Here is a 20,553-nt window from a genome sequence, read left to right on the forward strand (position 1 = left end):
GTTGATCCTCGACTGTGTAGTCTCACATCTGAAGGTACATGACCAGAACTTTGTATTGCAATTGTAAACTTTAAGAATACAGGTTTGGATCTTAAGTGACATGAATAGATTTGAGTTACAGCCTCTATTTATAGAATTTTAAGCACAGTACTCAAACTTCATGTGTGAGATTTCTGCTATGTGACCTTTGAGTGAATTTCTCCTTATAAAATGTAAATTCTTAAAACCCATCATGGGAAGGTTCACTCAATAATACTTTCTTCAGCTTTGTTCAGATCCTCCACAAGCCATATTCTTCCAAAGACCATATTCTATTTTGTTATAAAAACAGAAGTTGATAGAAACACACAGCAGGTCAGGCAGCGTCTATGCAGAGATGGAAGTGAGTTAATCTTTCAGGTCAATATATAGTTATTAATCGATGGGGAGATCGCTTTTCTGGAGGTAATAAGTAAAATGAACTTTGAGCAAAGTTGGTCATGGACCTGAAACGTTGACTCACTTTCCTTTCTCCACAGATGCTGTCTGACTGCTGAGTGTTCCCAATCACTTCTGTTTTTGTTTACTGATTCCTAAACAGTTAAGTTCTCATCGACCCTTTTTTTTTTTGACGTGGGAACTTCTGCACCTCGGAACCCTGAGTCCCGGTGGGCGGAGTTGGCTGTCCTGCCGGACCGATGTGTGTGGTGCACACGGTCTGGCCGGGCCGGGCCGGGCCGGACCGCCTCGGGTGTGACACTAACCGCTCGGGCTGTGTCTGCTGGAGGCCGAGAGGGCGCAGTGCGCGGCACATGGCGGTGGGATGCGGCGTGTTGTGTGCGCTCTGTCGGGAGGGGTGGACAGCGCGGTGGCGGCTCTGCTCCTCACACGCAAAGGTCGGTTTACACGGCGCTCCCACACTCGCTCTCAGCCTCTCACTGGTCGCGGTGTCACAGCCGGAGATCCCAGAGCCCGTCCCTCTCTGAAGGTTTCTGCTGAATATTATTAATGAGCCTTTCACCTCCAGAGGACGTCTCGAAAGTGTTTCACACCCATATCTTATCCAATGTAGTGACTGAGTTGTGTGGGTGAGAGTGGCGACCAATTTGCTCACAATAATGGCCCACAAACACCACCTCAATACCTGGTGTCAGCGGCGTGTTACACGGTGCCAGGTTTGTCAGGTGGGTGGGTTGGTGTCTGCACTCACAGACAGACAGACAGACAGACTGACTGACTCCTAATTGTTGGATGACATTGTTGGCTTCAGTGACCTCTGATGGGAAGAACATGTGTTTGTGGGGCTCAGTTCAGGAATCCCAGGACCACTGGCTGAGATGACACATAATATTATTAATAATAATAATTATTATTATTACTGATTGAATAATGCCACGGTCTGGGTTTGCACTCCAATAAGTGATATTTAGATGAAGTATTGGAGAGCTACTGGCAATTGTGGTCTTGCATCTAAACATTCATTGATCACCAACAAAATACACAGTCACTACACTTTTAAAATCTTGAAAATTGTGTTGAGACCTCCTGATATGAAAAGTGCTATAATAAGTGCAAGGGTTATTAATTATTGGTTTCAGAAGAGGAAGGAATGGTTGCACATGAAGTGCAGTACAGTAAACTCCAGGGTTACTGGGTATCTGGAGTTTCAGCCTCAAATCAAGAATTTTTAAAAAATTTCTATGAGACGGTGCGTAGACTCTCGTTAACCCAACTCTTCTACCACACGCCAACGCCGCACTGAGCAGCCCATGTGATGCTCACAGCTTCCCGTCTCACCGTACGTACGAGCCTTCACAGTGGCCGGACCTCACAGTGTCCTGCTTTTGTTAGTGAGCAGAAGATAGCAAAGTTTAATGTACAGTACACTTGCACAAAATAAACAGCTCAGTGCTGAAAATGCCGGTAAGTGCATTACCAATGGTAATTGGACTTAACTGGCAATTTAAGTCGCCTTTCCAGACCAAATCTTTCTCTTTCCCCCCCATTAGTCCGGCTCGCTGGGGTTTTAGTGTTTTAATACCAGCAGAGGGAGCACTGGAGCACTTACAGGGAAATTACACAGCAATTTCTAACCAGATCTGAACAAAAAATAGATAATGGCTACAACAACTTGCATAGAAACTTTTGAATAAAACAATGACGCATCGTGCTTCACGAGATTCATTTGAAATGAACTTAATGTTAGTTAGCAAAGATCCTTGGACAACAACGGGTGATTAGTCAACTATCCGAGATTTTGGGGATACATTTGAGGGAGGGATAGAAACCAAGGAAAACAGGAAAAATTCCTAACTTTGAAACAGCGACAAAGGGGATCCTTTCAGGATTTTGGTTTAACGACTCAGTCAAAAAATCTGTCCTGTTTGATTTAAGTTCTATCAAACATTTTAAGTTAAAATGTACGATACCCTTGTGTAATTCTTTGAGGCTAGTCTTATGATCTTTGAGTGTAATTCAACCAGAGTAAGGCAATTATTGAATTCCAGTGGTATTCTTTAAAAAGTAAGATTTTGATAACCTTTCTAATGGGCTGGTAACCATTTATTCTTGATTTGCTGTAGGTTTTGTGAGCGCCTGGAATCTACCTTGATTGGTCTGTAGAGAGGTGAGCAGCTGCTGCTTAAACTCCACACCTCCAATGTGTCCCCGAACTGCAGACAGGAAGACGGTGGTAATGCTGTCCCGCATTTCATGCTGAGATGTGTTGACCACTGGGAAACGCCAGGGAGTTCCTGGTACCTGCCATCCACCTAGTGAGGGCTCAAACCTGCGTTTGTCAGATGTTGAATGACCAACTAGTGACTATCCTTGTAACCTAGTAAGTGGGGTCTCCTTGGAGCTGAATTGGTTCCAAGGTTATATGCCTGCCAATGGAATATCAGAATTGAGCCAACCCTCTGTGGCAGTCTTGGTAGTCTGGTTGGTTAGACTCCAGCAGTACCCCAATGCACACTCTGGAGTCCCCAAGCCTTAGCTATTGTCAACCTGTGCCTAATACTTTCTGGAATTAGGTAAACAGATTGCGTCCCTCCAGGGAGAGAGTGTGTATTCCATTCCAATCATCTATCTGGGATTTCCATGTATAGGTGGGATGCATAGAAATTTCAGTTTAGTTTGGATACTCTTAAGAATGCTGATGGTTTCCGTATGTGTTAGACATCCAGCTGACCAAAAAAATGTGATTGTTCCATCCCTTTTGTGCGTTACTGGTGGTTGAGATAACATAGCTATCATGTTCATTTTCCATTACAGACCCACATTGTGTCTATGACTCGCAAACTAGTGTCTTGTTTCTTAATGTATTAATTCTTGATTCCATGTTCAGCACAGGACTTTGTCAAACCTTTTAGGTTAATAAAAGGGAATTGGGTTCAAAGTACCTGTAACCTATTTCACAGGAATTCAAGGTGTGTCTACTGACAGAATAAATGGTCTCTGATCCGTTCTGCAATTTGGGATATTATTACTAGTGGAACTGGCTGACTATAAGCAACAGGAAGCGTATAGTGACTGTATCCAATGAACAGAAGGGATAGAAAAAAAAACTGCAAATTTGGATGATTTTTTTTAAGGTGAAAGTTTCAATAAATGAACTAGAACGTTCCACTGAAAATAGTAAAACTTAATTTTTAAACCCTTCATTTTCTTCTGGTAATTAATACAAGGATAGAATTTCCATTTGTGTAATTTTATCCACATTTAAACCTAATGTGCCATATTATTTATTGTAATTAATAGCTACAAAGTTTTAGAAATCACTTTCTAAAGGTTGCAGATCTGCCACTTACCTATGTTTATGAGCTGCAGTTATTGTTGCAGTTGAATTTGGGGAGCGTGTTTCATAAAAATGTTTAATTTTTAATTTATCCAATTTTGCCTTATTAAAAACAATTAAACATTTTACTAGGCTACCACGTGACTGGTGTCTTTATGAAAAATTGGGACACATTCGATGAACATGATACCTGTACAACCGATCAAGATTGTGAAGATGCGTACAGGGTTTGTAAGATACTCAGCATCCCCTTTCGTCAGGTTTTCTATGTGAAAGAATATTGGCATGAAGTCTTTAGGTAATATGAATAATTTCAATTTTGGCATATAAGGTATCTACTTGTAAATTTAGTCTTGTGGCATTTCTTTGGCATTTGTTAGTTTATCTTTGGCCTTTTAAGTTTAAGTAATTCACCTCACGAAGATGTTAAAACCTTGTCCTGTGGAGTCCTGTAGCTCAGTGATTAGATCACTCGCCTCGCAAACGAGAGATCTGGGTTCTGTTCCCGGCAGGGCAAAATATTGGGCAAGTTTGCTTACTCCACATGCCTCTGTTTATCTAGCACTAAGTAGGAACCTAGTTGTTAGTTGAATGGCGGCTCGCTTTTCCGGGGATAATACCTCAAAAAAAAAATTGGTCACTCAATCCACGACTGTTTGTGGGACACTGCTGTGCGCAATTGGCTGCTGCGTTTCACCCACAAATATACACTTTACACTATATTCTGTGAAGCACTTTGAGATGTCTTGAAGACGTGAAAATTGCATTTGTTATAGCAAGGGTTATTATTTGTAAACTGCAGAATTGGAGGGAGAGAGAAATAGATGTTTCTGTCCATAATCATTTATTCCAAACCAGAGCTACCTAAAAGTAATGCTTTGTTATTAACTAAAATAAAAACTTATATAGCGCCTTTTACTGTAATAATGCAAAAAACAGTTATACATATAAGTGGACAGAATTGAGGAAAAATTTAATTATAATTTGTTTTGCTGCAATTGGATGCCCTTTATCAAAAAATAATGTTCCATGCATTTTTTGAATAAAGTAGTTGCCCTCTTCTGTCGTTCACTTTAATGAGATGTTACTTGTACACATTAAATTGTATTTGCTTTTGGCTGTGCATTGTGTTGCTGTTCCAGTTATGCGGTATTATTGATTGCGACCAGCAAATCTTAAATGTAAGAGAGAAGCACTCAGGCACTGGTAATTCTCACAGAGAAGTAAAGAAAAATAGAATTATGAATCACCCGGAGCCTCTCTCAGCACCTTCTTGTACCTAAACAAGGTGTAAAAGTAGGTTACTGCTACTTTGTCCTCCCTCAGCTAACGATTAGCGTATGACACAAGGAGCTATTAATGGAAGGTGACTCTTTTTAACTACAATATTTGGTTACAGAAGAAAGAGAATTTTTGTTTGGAAACTTGTTGAGGTGCATGTTGAAAAACACATTGTTTTAAAAACACATTTTTAAATATTTTTATCTTTTTTTCTAGTTATCTAATAAAGGAATATGAAATGGGAAGGACTCCAAACCCTGACATAATGTGCAATAAAAACATCAAGTTCAAGTACTTGCTGCGGTTTGCTATGGAGACACTGGGTAACTGCTTCCAAGACTGAAAAAAGCATAACTCGGGTCAAACTTAATAATGTAGTCTGAAAGTGATGTCTAATATTATCTTGGGTTTATGTACTGCCTACATCCCTTAATTTGTCACTGAACCCACTAATATTTGAAATCAGCTGCTAGGGATTTACTAAATAAAAATGCGTACTATGCACTAAAGGTGCTTTTTTTTATTAATTATTTGCCGATTATCACACAATAAATAGTCAGTGACTACTTTTTTCAATGTGGATTTCCTTACACATTTGCTATATGGAGTGCACTGGCTTCAGCATTCTAAAACCAAGAGTTTCTTGGAAATATACAGTAGAGGTCCATTATAAGATGATAGTTGGGGGTCTATAAAATCCCAACCTGTCTTATGATGGTGCTGCAACAGCTGGTCAATGCTTCTGCATTCACTGCACATGCTTGTAATTAATCAGTTCGCTTCCTGCCTTGGTTTTCACGCTAAAAAAATGGCTGATTTTCATGTCATCGGATCTCTATGATTTTCTGCACACTTGGGCAGTGAATGTTGCCTAATTTCAATTCACACAATAAGCGGACCGGCAATATAATAACTAAAGTTTATTGTAAAGACTGCACTGGCTGCCTATCCCAGAGAGGATCGATTTCAAGATCCTCACTTGTATTCAAGTCCCTGCACTCCTCTGCGCCTTCCTACCTCTGTGACCTCCTCTCCTAAATAAATAAACGGCTTCTCCTCCGGCTCTCACCAGGTCACCTGCGGGGTACCCCAAGGATGCATCCTTGGCCTCCTCTTTCTGATCTACATGCTCCCTCTTGGGAATGTCATCTGCAGACGTGAGGTACATTTCCACATGTATGCAAATGACACCCAACTCTATCTTTCCACCTCTCTTTGCGACCACCAGTCCCCTGATGTTCTGTCAGCCTGCCTGTCAGATCTCAGGGGCTGGATGAGCGCAAACTTCCTTCAGCTGAACGTTGACGAGATGGAAGCCATACTCTTTGGCTCTTGTCAACATCTAAAATCTCACGGCTCTCACCTACCCACCTCCCCCTAAAACTCTCCGAACCCGTACGCAACCTAGCCGTTAGGTTCAACCCCCAATTATCCTTCCTCCCCCACATCTGGTCCCTAACCAGCACCACTTTCTTCCACCTCCGACGCATTGCTCGTCTCCGCCAAGACCTCTCCTCAAAAGCCGCTGAAACCCTGGTCCATGTCTTTGTCACCTCTCGGCTGGACTATAACGCCCTCCTCGCCTGTCTCCCATCCACTGCCATCCATAAAATCCAAATCATCCAGAACTCTGCCGCCCGCATTCTCACCCGCACGAAACCCCGCTCCCCGATCACCCCAGTCCTTGCCAGATTGCACTGGCTGCCTATCCCAGAGAGGATTGATTTCAAGATGCTCACCTTTATATTCAAATCCCTGCACTCCTCTGCATCCCCCGACCTCTCTCCTCAAAACAGTATCCATTGCCTTCGTTTCTCCGGGTCTGGCCTCCTCCGAGTTCTCCGCTCCACCCTCAGCGGCCGTGCCTTCAGCCACTATGCCCTGAGGCTCTGGAACTACCTTCCTCACTCCCTTCACCTCGCTCCCTCCCTTCCCATTTTCAGGTCTCTGCTGAAGACCTTTCTTTTCGACTGTGCCTTTGCTCACCTTCCTCCCCCTCCCGCTGACTTGGTCCCGAGATTCATTACTGTAAAGCGCTCTGAGACGCCGTCCGGCGTGGAGGGCGCTATATAAATCCAAGTTGTTGTTGTAACAAACCAGAGTTCCACAGTGTCAGTATAACTTGGTGTTTTTTTTGAGACAGGAGCAGATTCAATGGCAACGGGTCATTACGCAAGAACATCACAAGGGGACGAACAAGTTTTCCAGCGAAAATCTGGAAGTATTGAAGGAATTTGTCATAACCACTATAATGATGGTGAGTGCACATGGCTTTAATTCTTTAACCCCCAAGAATCCTGAAACACTTGTATTGGGCGTTGCCCAATGTGAAGGTGCTGTATAATGCAAATTTTGGACTTGCTAACGAGTGGAAATAGCCTATCAATGTCCACCTTATGGAATCCTTTCATAAATTTAAATACCTCTATCAAGTCCTTTTTCAATCATTTCTTCTCCAGTTGTTGATCAGTCAGTAGCACATCACCATTGAGTCAGAAGGTTGTGGGTTCAAGCCGGATGTCACAACTTTGAGCTTGATACAAATACATTTGAAGCCCTTAGAAATTAATGAAGCAATGCAGTGAGATGTCACAGACCTGTAGTTAAGCATCCAATTATAGTATTTAGTGGAATATTGTGTAAGTCAAATCCATATATCTGAATTGAATCCATATTTGTTTCCAGTTAGTTATAGAATTCCATAGGATAGTCCAAAATCCAACCTCTTCCATTGTTTAACAGGTTTGTCTTTACAAAATAATAGTTGCTGTTGGAGTAGAAAAGTTAGATGTTTATCTTACATGATGTTTGTGCATGTAATAAGGTAATGAAATGTGGAACATCTTTAAACAGATGTTTGTAAAAATGTTAAATACACTACCCTAAGACCATGTATGGAGTATTGAGTATGGAAAAAAGACAAGGAAATGGGATTAATAGAACTGTTGTGGTGAGCAATCTCAGTTGATTGAATGGCCTCCTCCTGTTCCTAAGTATATCTTGGGTATTTTGCTATTGTTTCTGTCCTGGTACCTCTACACAAATAAATCTTTATTCTAGATTTGATTATTCTGTGTCTGAAGACTCTGTCCTGGTCCATCTCTTAACTGCTGTCATGATCTGTCAGCCACAGTTTGATTTCAAACATATTATACTGCTTTATTGGTTACTTCTGGTTTCACATATTTATTCATAGCATGTTTCAGGACATTTAAAGGCCCTTCGACCGGTCAAGTCTGTGCTGATGCTAACACCCCACTGGAGCTGTCTGATCTAATTCTATTCTGTACCAGTAATATTTTTTCCTCAGATTTTTTTTGTATATGCTTATGGACTCAAATTCAGCAGCAATTTGTATTAAAGCACATTCTACAACCCTCTGTGAAAAACTTCAAACTGCCTCCTTTTTCCATCTGGTTATGATCTCGACCTGTGTAATTTTGTCACTGACTCACAAATCATTGAAAATGGTCTTTCTCCATTTAGCCTACAAAAAACCTTTATAATTTTGATAACGTAAATTAGATCTCTTCTCTTAAACCTTCTCTGCTTCAGTAAAAACAGTAGTATCTCAAGAATAGGCTTTAATCATATGAAAAGACCGAAGTGTACCACATGAGTTGAGCTGAATACCTTATGAGTTGTACCTTACATATATATACAGTCAATTCACTTTACTGCCTATTCTGTGAAGCGCTTTGAGACGTCTAGAAGACGTGAAAAGCGCTATATCAAATGCAAGGATTATTATTACATATAATCAGGTCTATAGAATCATACAGCACAGAAAGAGGCCATTCAGCCCATCGTGTCTGCGCCAGCTCTGAAAAGAGCAATCCAACTCTATCCCACTTTTTCTCCATAGCCCTGCAATCCTGTCCTCCCCAAATACCCATCTACTTCTCTCTTAAAAGTTGTTATTGAATCGGCTTCCACTACCCTTTCAGGTAATGCATTTCAGATCTGAACAACTCACTGGGTGAAAAAAAAATTCCTAACCTCCCCTCTGTTTCTTTTAACAACTATCTTAAATTGATGATAGTCAGGCTTCCGTCTGCGCTGAACATTTCTATGACTCTGTCTGTAATGTACTAACTCTTTCTGATTCTGTGGAGCAGCTGTGAAACTCCTGCAGGCGGCTGACCCCTCAAAAGATCAAACTTTCTTCCTGAGTCAGATATCTCAGCATGCCCTGCGGCACACCATCTTCCCCCTCGGGGAGCTGAGAAAGGACGTTGTCAAGAAGATAGCAGCAGAGGCGGGATTTCATCATGTATTAAAAAGAAAAGAAGTAAGGCATTATGTTATGTCATTCTTATTTCTGAACCTCAGCTGAACGTTCCCTAACATTTGGTCATTTGCTTTCTGCTTACAGAGTATGGGAATCTGCTTTATAGGGGAAAGAAAGTTTGAAAAGTTCATTCTTCAGGTTGGTGTGGCATCTTCACTATCAATGATATTTTGTTGTCTCCTTTGAGCAACAGATTGTCTGTCAATGCCGGGAAACGTTCACTCTGCACACTCAGGGTCAGGTACATTCAGGTCATGACGCATTTACTGAAACAACCCGCATTAGAATTGTAGGCATATATTTCCTGAACATGTAGTTATGTTTAAACTACAAAAATGTTAATTTGAATAGTGCAGCACTTACCAAGAGTTTGTCGCAGGAGCTCAGCTTAGGCCGGGTGCCGGGCGAAGCCGATTTCCCACTCGCGCCACTTCCGTGATCCAACACTTCCTGCGTCTTGCGTGCGTGACGGGAGCTGCTCCACCCTCAGTAGCAGCGACGAGCAACCAGCACGAGAGGCCTGGAGCCTAGCACATTGTGTGCAGGTTTATAGCGGAGGGCATGTTTATAGCGGGTTCTGCAGAAAACGTGGTATGAGGCATATGCGATGACCCAACACTATGCCTTGAGCCTGAACTCTAAAGAGCATTTCCACTGTTCCAATTTGATGGTTCGGTGTCTTAGATCAGCCTATGTTATGGGTGGTTTGAGTGAAACAGCTAATTTACTGCTGAATTAATTATGAGATGTTTTTCTGTTGGAGACTTAGGCAAATTAAAAGCCAGGTTTCAATCTCTAAATTTACTTTACCTAAGCTGCTTACACCTGACAGAGTCTAGTCTTTTATCCCAAAACCTGGGCTAGAGTAAAATCCAGGTTCCAGAGGTGTCGAGTCTCTCATTCCATTCAAGTAGTTAAAAACCCATTGTGCCTACTCCTATTCAATTTAGTCATGTTTTAGTTACATAGAGCGAAATGGCTCAGAAACTGGGCATTTGGTCCAACTAGTTCATGCTGTTGTTTATACTCCACATGAGCCTCCACTTCCTAATACTCTCTCCATACCCATGTGGAGTCCTGTAGTGGTCAGGGCACTTGCCTCGCAAGTGAGAGATCTGGGTTCGATTCCCAGGCTGGACGAAATGTTGGGCAAGTTTCCTTACTCCACATACCTCTGTTTACCCAGCAGTAAGTAGGAACTCTGTTGTAAGTCGATTGGCTGATCTCTTTTCCGGGGAAAATAATTCCTTTCTAAAAAAACAAATGATCATTCAATCCACGACTGTTTGTGGGACACTGCTGTACGCACCTGACTTTAGCGTTTTGCCCACAAACTATACAGTCAATTCACTTTACAGTATATTCTGTGAAGCGCTTTGAGACTTCTCAGATGTGATAAGGTGCGATATCAAATGGGTTTCCAATTGTTGGTCAGTCCATTACTAGAATAAGATGGCTGGTGGCAGATCTAATAGGGAGTTTAGGAAGAACATCTTCATGCAGAGGATGCTTCATGATTATTATTATTATTCTCTTGCTATTTGCTTCAACTGCAGCTTCCAGCACTGAATTTCATATTATTACCATCCTCTGCATGAATATGTTCCTCCTAAACTCCCTATTAGATCTGCCACCGGCCATCTTATTCTAGTAATGGACTGACCAATGATTGGAAACCTATAATTTTTACACTGTTAGCTATTTTTGAGGAAGTTGCTTTATCTTAACTGCAAAAGAAAGCTAAATAATGTTTGTAAAACTTTTTTTTAGTATCTAGAACCTCGTCCTGGAAACTTTGTTTCTATAGAAGATGGAAAGATAATGGGAACACACAAAGGTAGTTGGCATAATGTTTTTAAAATATTTTATTATTCATTTTTCACCAATCAAGAGATAATAATAATAATCTTTCCATTCGATATAGTGCCTTATGTCTTCAAGACGTCTCACAGTGCATCACAGAATATACTGTAAAGTGAATTGACTGTGTATTTTGTGGGTGAAACTTGGCAGCCAGTTTTGGATAGCAGTGTCCCACAAACAGTCGTGGATTGAGTGACCAAATTATTGTTTTTTTTTTGAAAGAGTTATTACCCCCAGAAAAGCGATCCGCCAATTGTCTAACAACCGGGTTCCTACTTACTGCTAGGTAAACAGAGGCGTGTGGAGTAAGGAAACTTGCCCAACACTTTGCCCTGCTGGGAATCAAACCCAGGCCTCATGCTTGCAGGCGAGCGCTCTAACCACTGAACTACAAGACTCCATGGGAACATATGAGGAAAGAAAATGGATTAAAGGTGGTGGAAGCACTATAACCAATGATAACCACTATAACCAGTGATGGTTTGTGAAGGACTCCTGTTCATTTTTTTAATATAGTAATGATCCTTAAATTTCATAAAGCACCTTTCATGTTGGGACGACATCTCAAAGTGCTTCATGAGATATGGTGTTAAGTACTATATTTTGTAGATGAATGCAGGAGCTAATTTGTGCACAGCAATGACCACAGACAGCCATCAAGTGAATGACTAATTTTATTTGGGGCTTGTTGGCCAGACGTCCCTGAGAAATAGCTTCTCTTTTCACATAGTATCATGGGATCTTTAACATCCCCTGATCAGGCAGACAGTTTAACATCTCAATTGAAGGATAGCACCTGCAACAATGCATCTGTACACCCCCAGCACTGTATTGGAGTCTCCCTAGAGTAGACTATTAAATCAGCTGGCATAACATTGACAATTTTTTTTGGCACTATGTTTAACATTTGACAATTGAATTGCTCCTTTGTTCTTTATTTTAATTTTCAGGTTGGTTTCTGTTTACTTTGGGACAACGAGCCAGAATAGGTGGTCAAACAGATGCCTGGTTCGTAGTGGATAAAGAGATTAGTACAGGAGATGTATTTGTGGTGAGTGTTGCTAAAAGTGATATTAACCGAACAACAGATCTACACTGGGTACTTCATTTTATGTGCTCCATGCGCTCGCTTCATCTCACCCGCTCTGTCTATCTTAAAATCTCAACGAGCAATCCACCTCTTCAACCACACCTATCCCCTCCTCCCTTGTTTGGGGCTCAACATAGTGCTGTGAAGCACTTCGAGATGGTATCCTACCCTGGGAAGGGTGCTATATAAATGCAAGTTGTTTGTATCAAATAATAACATTAACCTGGTAGAGATTTGTGGAATGCTCCACTAATGTTATATAGTATCATAGAATATTACAGCGCAGATGGAGGCCATTTGGCCCTTCGTGCCTGTGCTGGCTCTTTGGAAGAGCTACCAAATCAGTCTCACTTCCCTGCTCTTTCCCCATATCCTTGCAATTTTTCCTTTTCAAGTACCTAACCGATTCGCTTTTGAAGGTTGTTATTGAATCTGTTTCCACCACCTTTCAGGCAGTGCATTCCAGACTGTAACAACTCTGTATATAAAAAAATTCTCCTCATCTCCCCTCTTTTTTTTTTGCCAATTATCTTAAATCTATGTGCCCTGGTTACTGACCCACCTGATAGTGGAAACAGTTAGGAGTCCCTGTCTATTCTTAGCAAAACCCCTTATAATTTTGGACACCTTTATTAAATCTCCCCTTAACATTCTCTGCTCTAAGGAGAACAATCCCAGCTTCTCTAATCTCCACATAACTACTCATCCCTCATCATTAGTACCATTCTGGTAAATCTTCTGTGCACCCTCTCCAAGGCCTTGATATCCCTCCTAAAGTGTGGTGCCCAAAGTTAAATTAGTTAAATTCTTCAGATCCACCTGCCTTCCTTACAGTGTGACTACATTAATGACACTTGTCAACAAGAGAGCCATGAAGTGAATGCCCAATATTTATATGGAGGATTCTTGGCGAGTAAACTGGGAGAAACACTTTTTTTACAAGGGTGAGGAAAAATCCAATCTTTCTTCGGAGCATAAGACCCATCCACCTTCCTGCCTTGAGAATAGTCCATTGGTCTGTTGCGACACATTTCTTTGAATTTGTCGAAGAATCAGGAAACTGTCTTAGTCTTCCACCTTTTCTATTTGATCACTTTGTCGTGATGAAAATGCTATTAAAAATGTAGGTTCTAAAATTTCCATTATGGGGTCTGCATAATGTAAATTCTGATGTTTATTATCTGGCAGGCTCCAGGCAACAGTCACCCAGCTTTGTACAGAGATTCTCTCCAAACTAATTCTGTCCATTGGATAACGGGGGAACCACCCATTGAACTGCAAAGGGACAAAGTGATGCATTGCAACTTTCGGTTCCAGCATCGGATGCCACTTGGTACGAGCTTGTTCATATCAGCCATCTCAGCATAATGATACGTTTACCTCTGAATGAAGTGTTCATTGTCTGTACCATTGTTCATTAGTTTGGTCTTAATTTTTAAAGGTTCTTCTGTGTATGTGCTAATATGTGATGCCACTATCAACAGCGCTCAGCAAAAGCAGAGTTTTTGCCGTAACCTAAGTAGCAGGAAGGATTTGAGATTTCCTAGATCTTGCAGTTCACCACTGCCACAGAGATGCCAGTGCCTTGAATGATGAATGAGATGATTGTTTTCTGTGGTGAATGTTGTACTCAAACCCTGCGTGAGGGGCACTACATAAATGTAAGGTGTTGCTGTGCTCAACAAGATGGGTGGGGGCAGAGAACTGCTTCACTTTTTATAACCTGTATCAGAATTTCCAGCTCATTAAAAAAAACACATTTCCAGGTCCAGTGTAAAGTGGAGTAATCCCGGTATGGAATTCCCCATGTGCCCATCACCCTTTTGGCCTTTCACACCGAGCTTCACTGATGAATTTCGCGTTTTATACCCACTAGACTGAGTGCTCAAACCTAATTTACTTATAAACTTCATAGCTGGTATAGACTCAATAGATGAACCAGCTCACACAAAATTTGAATAGGTAAAAGAGCAACTAACATTCATTGTAACTCACCTGCCCTCTCCTCCCCAGCATAAAGAATGTAAATAATACAGCTTTTAACCTAAACATTGAGTAACCTCCAAGAAGATGGACTTCTCTTACAGCTCGTGTCACTTTATTGGCTTGTATTAATCTATAAATAAATAAATAAATAAATAATCCTTGCATTTGATATAGCGCTTTTCACGTCGGGAGGACGTCCCAAAGCGCTTCACAGAACACACTGTAAAATGAATTGACTGTATATTTGTGGGCGAACGTGGCAGCCAATTGCGCACAGCAATGTCCCACAAACAGTCGTAGCTTGAAAATGACCAATTTTATTATTGTTTTTGGTTTTTGGAGGGATTATTATTAGGTATGTGGAGTAACTTGCCCAAGGTTTCGCCCTGCCTGGAATTGAACTCGGGTCTCTCGCTTGCAAAGCGAATGCTCTAACCACTGAGCTACAGGACTTCACAAATGTTATTCATGTGGTGCATAAAAAAAGTTGCACAATACCTGAGTACACTAGGAAAAGGGCTTCGCACTTTGTATTCTATTTATTCCAATTTTGTATACTTTTTTCTTTCAGTTCAGTGTACACTAACTCGAAATCCAGATGGTACTGTTTGGGTGACACTTGCTAAGACAGTCAGAGCCATCACACCAGGACAAGTGAGTTACATTTTTCTTCTTGCGTCTCGTATGCCCCATGTAGTCTGATTGAAGCAAATAAAATGGAATACACAGACACTATCACACTGAAGCCGATGTAACGTGCCTTAATTATAGATTGCACTTTGGTGAAAATTTTGGTTGAAAGGGTATGATATATTGAATAGGGTACAAATATGTTTTATTTCTCATCTTAAGATCAGCGAATTGTCCCACAATAATCTTTTCCTGGCTTGAACATTCCTATGTTCCTGTACTCTTTGAATGAAGTGACAATGGTTTTCTTTTTGAGAAATTCTGTTGCTTGCCAGCCCCCACCTAAACTGCCGTCCAATTCGCACTCTGAAAAATATCTGTGATCCAATGGAAACAATGAAGATAGTTTAGAAAATCTGATAACAATCTGGGGTTCAAGTGGCACACGTAGTGTAGGAGTACACTGCTGACAGCTGCTGTCAGCAGGCAGGGTGGGTACACTGCTATTCCCCCCCCCACCCTGCAATACTGTGCATACTTTCCTAAGAAGGGTTGTGAGATGTCCTGGAATCCTGACACGATGCTCGATTGCCATATTTGGAAGGCTGCTGAAATAGGAAGATTTATTCTAGCACAATCAGTGGGTTTGGAATTTGACTTGAGGTGGGAGACCATTCAGAGAGAAAATCTCACGCTGTGTTTATTCTGCTTGTTTGGTGCCAAATCAGAATGATTTTGGCAGTGTATTAAATATTGATCAATATTTCAGAATATTTAATATTTAAAAATACAGTATTAAATATTGATCAATATTTAAGAATGCTGGAGTCCTGCTCCTGATACCCCCTGGAGGAGCTGTGATGTGATTTGCAGTGCTGCAGTATAAATACAAACAACAACAGGAAATTACATTTGTAATAGGCGGGAGGACGTCACAAGATGCTAGATGGTCAGGGATTTGGACCCGAGCAGGGGGTTGGGATCAGGAGGAATGGATGACAGGAAGGGTAGTGGTAGGAGGTGGCCGAAGGGACTTGAAAGAGGCAAGGGAGGGAGCAAGGCTAAGGGACTGTGGGATGAGTTCCAAAGGGTGGGGCAGAGAGGCTAAAGGCCTGACCGCCAATGGTGTGGCGAGCTGGACGAGAGTATAAATTGCACTGTGCCTGCTCCCCTGGTTTTTGTTCACTGCACTGAAAGCATGGTCAAAGAGGTACATTTTGAGATATATTTTAAAAGAGGGAAGGGAGGGAGCAAATTGGAAGGACCTTGGATTAGTGTTCCAGATTGCAAAGTGGCTGGAAGCTGGCCTGCAAATGGTGGGGTGGATAGAACAGGGAATGTGGAGTAGGCCAGTGTCGGATGAGTGAAGGGAATGGCCAGGTTAGTATAAATGAAGAAGGTAAGAGGTGTAAGGATTGAAGAGGTCTAACACTGAGTTTTGTTGTTGATTTCAGTTTGCAGTGTTCTATAAGGACGGTGAATGCCTCGGCAGTGGGAAGATTATGGAGATTGGACCTTCCATGTACATGACACATCAGGTCAAAAAGAGAACAAAACTGACAAATCCAAGTTGACAGATACAGCCCCACATCGACCTGTTGAAGAATCCCCCACCTAAACTGCCATCCAATTTTCACATTGAAAAATGGCTGTGATCCAATGGAAGCAATCATGATACTTGAGAAAATCTGCAAACAAGCACAAGCAGTATTGAAATGCAGATTTGTCAAAACAACTATAATAAAGTGACAATGATAGCAAAATATTACATATTGAGGAATTCAAGAATAACTGATGATTATTTCTCCCTCTTTTTAGTGACAAGAGATATGTAATCAACAAAAATAAAATTACATTTGTACAACGCCTTTCACATCAAGAGGACATCTCAAGGCGCTGGACAGACAGTGTTACGGACCCGAGCTGAATCCCAGTTCAGACAAGCATTCTTAAATGATTACCCCAGTTGATACCAATATCTGCTGATAAATGTGGTCTCCCCTTGACAGTACAATTACTGTATCTGCAAAAGGCAGTGCATTGATTCAGTAGAATTGAGAAGCAGTGCATTCAGCTATCAGAGTAATCCAATGGTAAACACTTTAGTAAACACCTTGTCAATTGCATTTTGCAATTGCTTTTTCTTTAAAAATGGATCACTGTTTTAAATAAATAATTTTCTGTATGGAATAAAGATATTTTAACTCTAAAGAATATATGGATCCCTATTGTTTATACCAATAACCTACACTTAGCTGAATTTTTTTCTATGTACTGCATTAATTTTAAAAAAAATCTCATAATAATAATATAAAATAATCCTTGCATTTGATATGGCACCTTATCACTTCGTTGAGATGTCTCAAAGTGCTTCACAGAAGATACTGTAAAGTAAATTGCCTCTGTGTTTTGGGGGTGAAACATGGCTGCTAATTGCGCATAGGGAGGAAGAATGAGGAGAAGCAATATAAACTAGATGGTACAATCTTAAAAAGTGTTGTAGGAACAGAGAGACTTGGGGGTCCACATAAGCAAATCTTTGAAGGTGGCAGGATAAGTAGGTAAAGCTATTAAAAAAATATACAGGGTACTAGGCTTTACAAATAGGGACATAGAATACAAAAGTAAGGAGGTTATGATGAACTTTTGTAAAACACTGGTTAGGCCTCAGCTACAGACTGTTCTGTTCTGGGCACCACACTTTAGGAAGGATGTCAAGGTCTTGGAGTGGATTCAAAGAGGAGATTTACCCGGAATTACCAGGAATGTGGGGCTTCAGTTATCAGGAGAGGCTAGAGAAGCTAGGATTATTCTCCTTAGAGCAGAGAAGGTTAAGGGAAGAGGTGTTCAAAATTATGAGATGATTCGATAGGGTGAACAAGGAGAAACTGTTTCCACTGATGGGTGGGTCGGTAACCAGAGGAAACCGATTTAAAATAGTGCCAAAGAACCAGAGGGGAGATGAAGAGAAATGTTTTCACACAGTGAGTTGTTAGGATCTGGAATGCATTGCCTGAAAGGGTGGTGGAAGCCAATTCGATAACAACTTTGAGAAGTAGATATTTAGGAAGGACAAATTTGTAGGGCTATGGGCAGAGAGTGGGGGAGTGGGATTAATTTGGATAGCTCTTTCAAAGAGCCAGCACGGACACCATGGGCAGAATGGCTTCCTTCTGTGCTGTATGGTTCTATGATAGCTGTGTGCCACAAACAGTCGGGGATTGAGCGACCCAATTTGTTTTTAAGTAATATTACGATCCACCAATCAATTTAACCTTCAGCTCCCCTCTCGACTCTCTACCCCCTCCTCGCTCCCTCCCTTCCCTCCCCTCACCCTGACCATTTCCCCCCTGCTCGGGTCCTGACCCAACTGTACAGCGCCTTGGGACGTCCTCCCGACGTGAAAGGCGCTCTATAAATGGAATCTTGTTGTTGTTAACAACCAAGTTCCTACTTACTGTTAGGTAAACAGCCTTGTGGAATAAGGAAACATTGCCTAAAGTGTTGCCCTGCTGGGAATCAAACTCAGGTCCTCTCATTTGCAAGGGAACACACTTGCCTCATCCCAACAATAATATTCTGTGGCATTTAAGATGAATCATGGTTAACCTTGAAGAGGTAAACGCATAATCATACTTTTTTAACTGTTTGACTCACAGACAAAGGAATGTTGACAAATTAAAGATCTGAAGCTCATGATGCGTGTGTCCATCTGTAGACATCTTCACATGAGTCTCGTCAAATTATACACATGCTATCAATGCCCAGGAAATCCAGTTGAATTATTTGAAAGATTACTCTAATTATTTTTGTTTCACAAAACTAACCTGACCTTTCAGAGAGCTCTTGAGTTTTCAGGTAGCTAAATTTATATGATAGTAAGATAACAACAAGATTACATTTGTATAGCGCCTTTCACATCGGGAGATTTCCCAAGGTCCTGGACAGTGTACAGCATTTCAGACCCGAGCTGGGGTCAGGGGGAGAAGGGATACAAATATACAGCACGAAAGCTCCTTGACATTTATCGCTAGTTGGATTTTTCAAGGGTAAATTATGTAAGATGAGATATTCATCTATTAAGATTGAAGGTACATAAGACTAGGGCATATTATCACCAGGTTAAAGTAGAAAAATTCACATATTTTCAGTGTATAATCTTGGGCCTGGATGGACTGGTACTGTTTACACACTGAAAAGAAAAGATGAACATGCATCCTGGGATGCGAGAGTTTAGCAATGATATCTGCCTTTCTGATAGCGCATCTTACAAAATAGACTAAAATGATTTTGTGAAACAAAACATGCCAAATATGTCTGCAATCCTTTGGAAATAACTAAGCAAACAGATTCCTGTAATTTCACAAAGGATGAGACAGGAGCAAAGAATTAGTATTCTAGCTAAAAGAATTTTAGCAATTGATAGAATAATAAAATAGGAGAATGTGTTAAAGTACAAATGGACTTTTCTCTGAAAGGACCCTAACAGATGGGAGATTAGCTTGGAGATATTACTGCCAATTAACATTCTTTTCAGAACTCACACAAACCACGTTGGATAAAAGATGCTGTTATGAAGACTGGAATTTTATCTATTGATAAATACACTGATGATAGCTAGCAGCAACAGCAATTGCTTGTAAGGCACATCCTGTTTCTGCAAATTAATTTGCTAATAGTTATAGATATAAATTAAATTTGACCTTTAGATACAGACATTATGACCAAGTGGAGCTCTTATAAAATTGTTCTGGATAAGATGACTGACCTTTTAACTATACCGTTTCGTTCATTATTTAACTAACACTTTGTATGGTACCAGCAGAGCGTGCAGCACAATTTTATTTCAGTTACTAGCTTCCATTTGTAAGTTGCACCACAAAGAATTTCCAGTGTTTTTTGTGCTTCACCCATCTTACAAATGATTCTGTAATGGCAAACAAGCTGCCATTGTAATTGTTGAAATTGATACCTGACTGTGGTGACACACCAAGTGAAGAGACAGTGGAGGCAAGTCAGTATTCTGTAATTAACTTAGGGATCCCGTACTACAGACAAGTCTTCAAAGAATCATCGAATTATACAGCACAGAAGGAGGCCATTCGGCCCATCATGTCTGTGCCGGCTCTTTGAAAAGAGCAATCCAAATCAATCCCACTCCCCCGCGCTCTTCCTATAGCCCTGCAAACGTGTCCTCCCAAAATAATTAACTACTCTCTTGAAAGCTGTTATCGAATCGGCTTCCACCACCCTTTCAGGCAATGCATTCCAGATACGAACAACTCGCTGTGGGAAAACATTTCTCCTCACCTCCACTCTATTTGTGGAGTCCTGTAGTTCAGTGCTTAGAGCACTCGCTTTGCAAGCGAGAGACCTGAGTTCAATTCCAGGCAGAGCGAAACCTTGGGCAAGTTTCCTTACTCCACACACCTAATAATAATCCCTCCAAAAAACAAAAACAGTAATAAATTGGTCATTTTCAATCTACGACTGTTTGTGGAACATTGCTGTGCACAATTGGCTGCTGCGTTCGCCCAGAAATATACAGTCAATTCACTTTACAGTATATTCTGTGAAGCGCTTTGAGACATCGAGAAAACGTGAAAAGCGTTATATCAAATGCAAGGATTATTATTG

General features: G+C 41.0%; 1 protein-coding gene across 4 annotated transcripts; it reads left to right on the plus strand.

Annotated features, from left to right (window-relative positions):
- Window positions 1-687: 687 nt before the first annotated feature.
- trmu (tRNA 5-methylaminomethyl-2-thiouridylate methyltransferase) lies at window positions 688-17,120 on the plus strand. 4 transcript variants are annotated; one of them, XM_007908229.2, is made up of 11 exons: window positions 689-875; window positions 3,908-4,073; window positions 5,273-5,379; window positions 7,200-7,313; window positions 9,175-9,347; window positions 9,432-9,485; window positions 11,118-11,184; window positions 12,161-12,261; window positions 13,489-13,633; window positions 14,858-14,940; window positions 16,371-17,120. In XM_007908229.2, the coding sequence occupies exons 1-11, from the start codon at window positions 803-805 to the stop codon at window positions 16,488-16,490; spliced, it is 1,203 nt and encodes a 400-aa protein (XP_007906420.1). In that variant the 5' UTR covers window positions 689-802; the 3' UTR covers window positions 16,491-17,120. The 4 variants fall into 4 exon arrangements, with proteins under 4 accessions (XP_007906422.1, XP_007906420.1, XP_007906423.1 ...); XM_007908230.1 differs by having other exon boundaries at window positions 812-875; window positions 3,908-4,002; XM_007908231.1 differs by lacking the exon at window positions 3,908-4,073 and having other exon boundaries at window positions 688-875.
- The last annotated feature ends 3,433 nt before the right edge of the window (window positions 17,121-20,553 follow it).

This window comes from Callorhinchus milii, unplaced genomic scaffold (genome assembly GCF_018977255.1).
Source record: "Callorhinchus milii isolate IMCB2004 unplaced genomic scaffold, IMCB_Cmil_1.0 Scaffold5, whole genome shotgun sequence".
NCBI lineage: Eukaryota > Metazoa > Chordata > Chondrichthyes > Chimaeriformes > Callorhinchidae > Callorhinchus > Callorhinchus milii.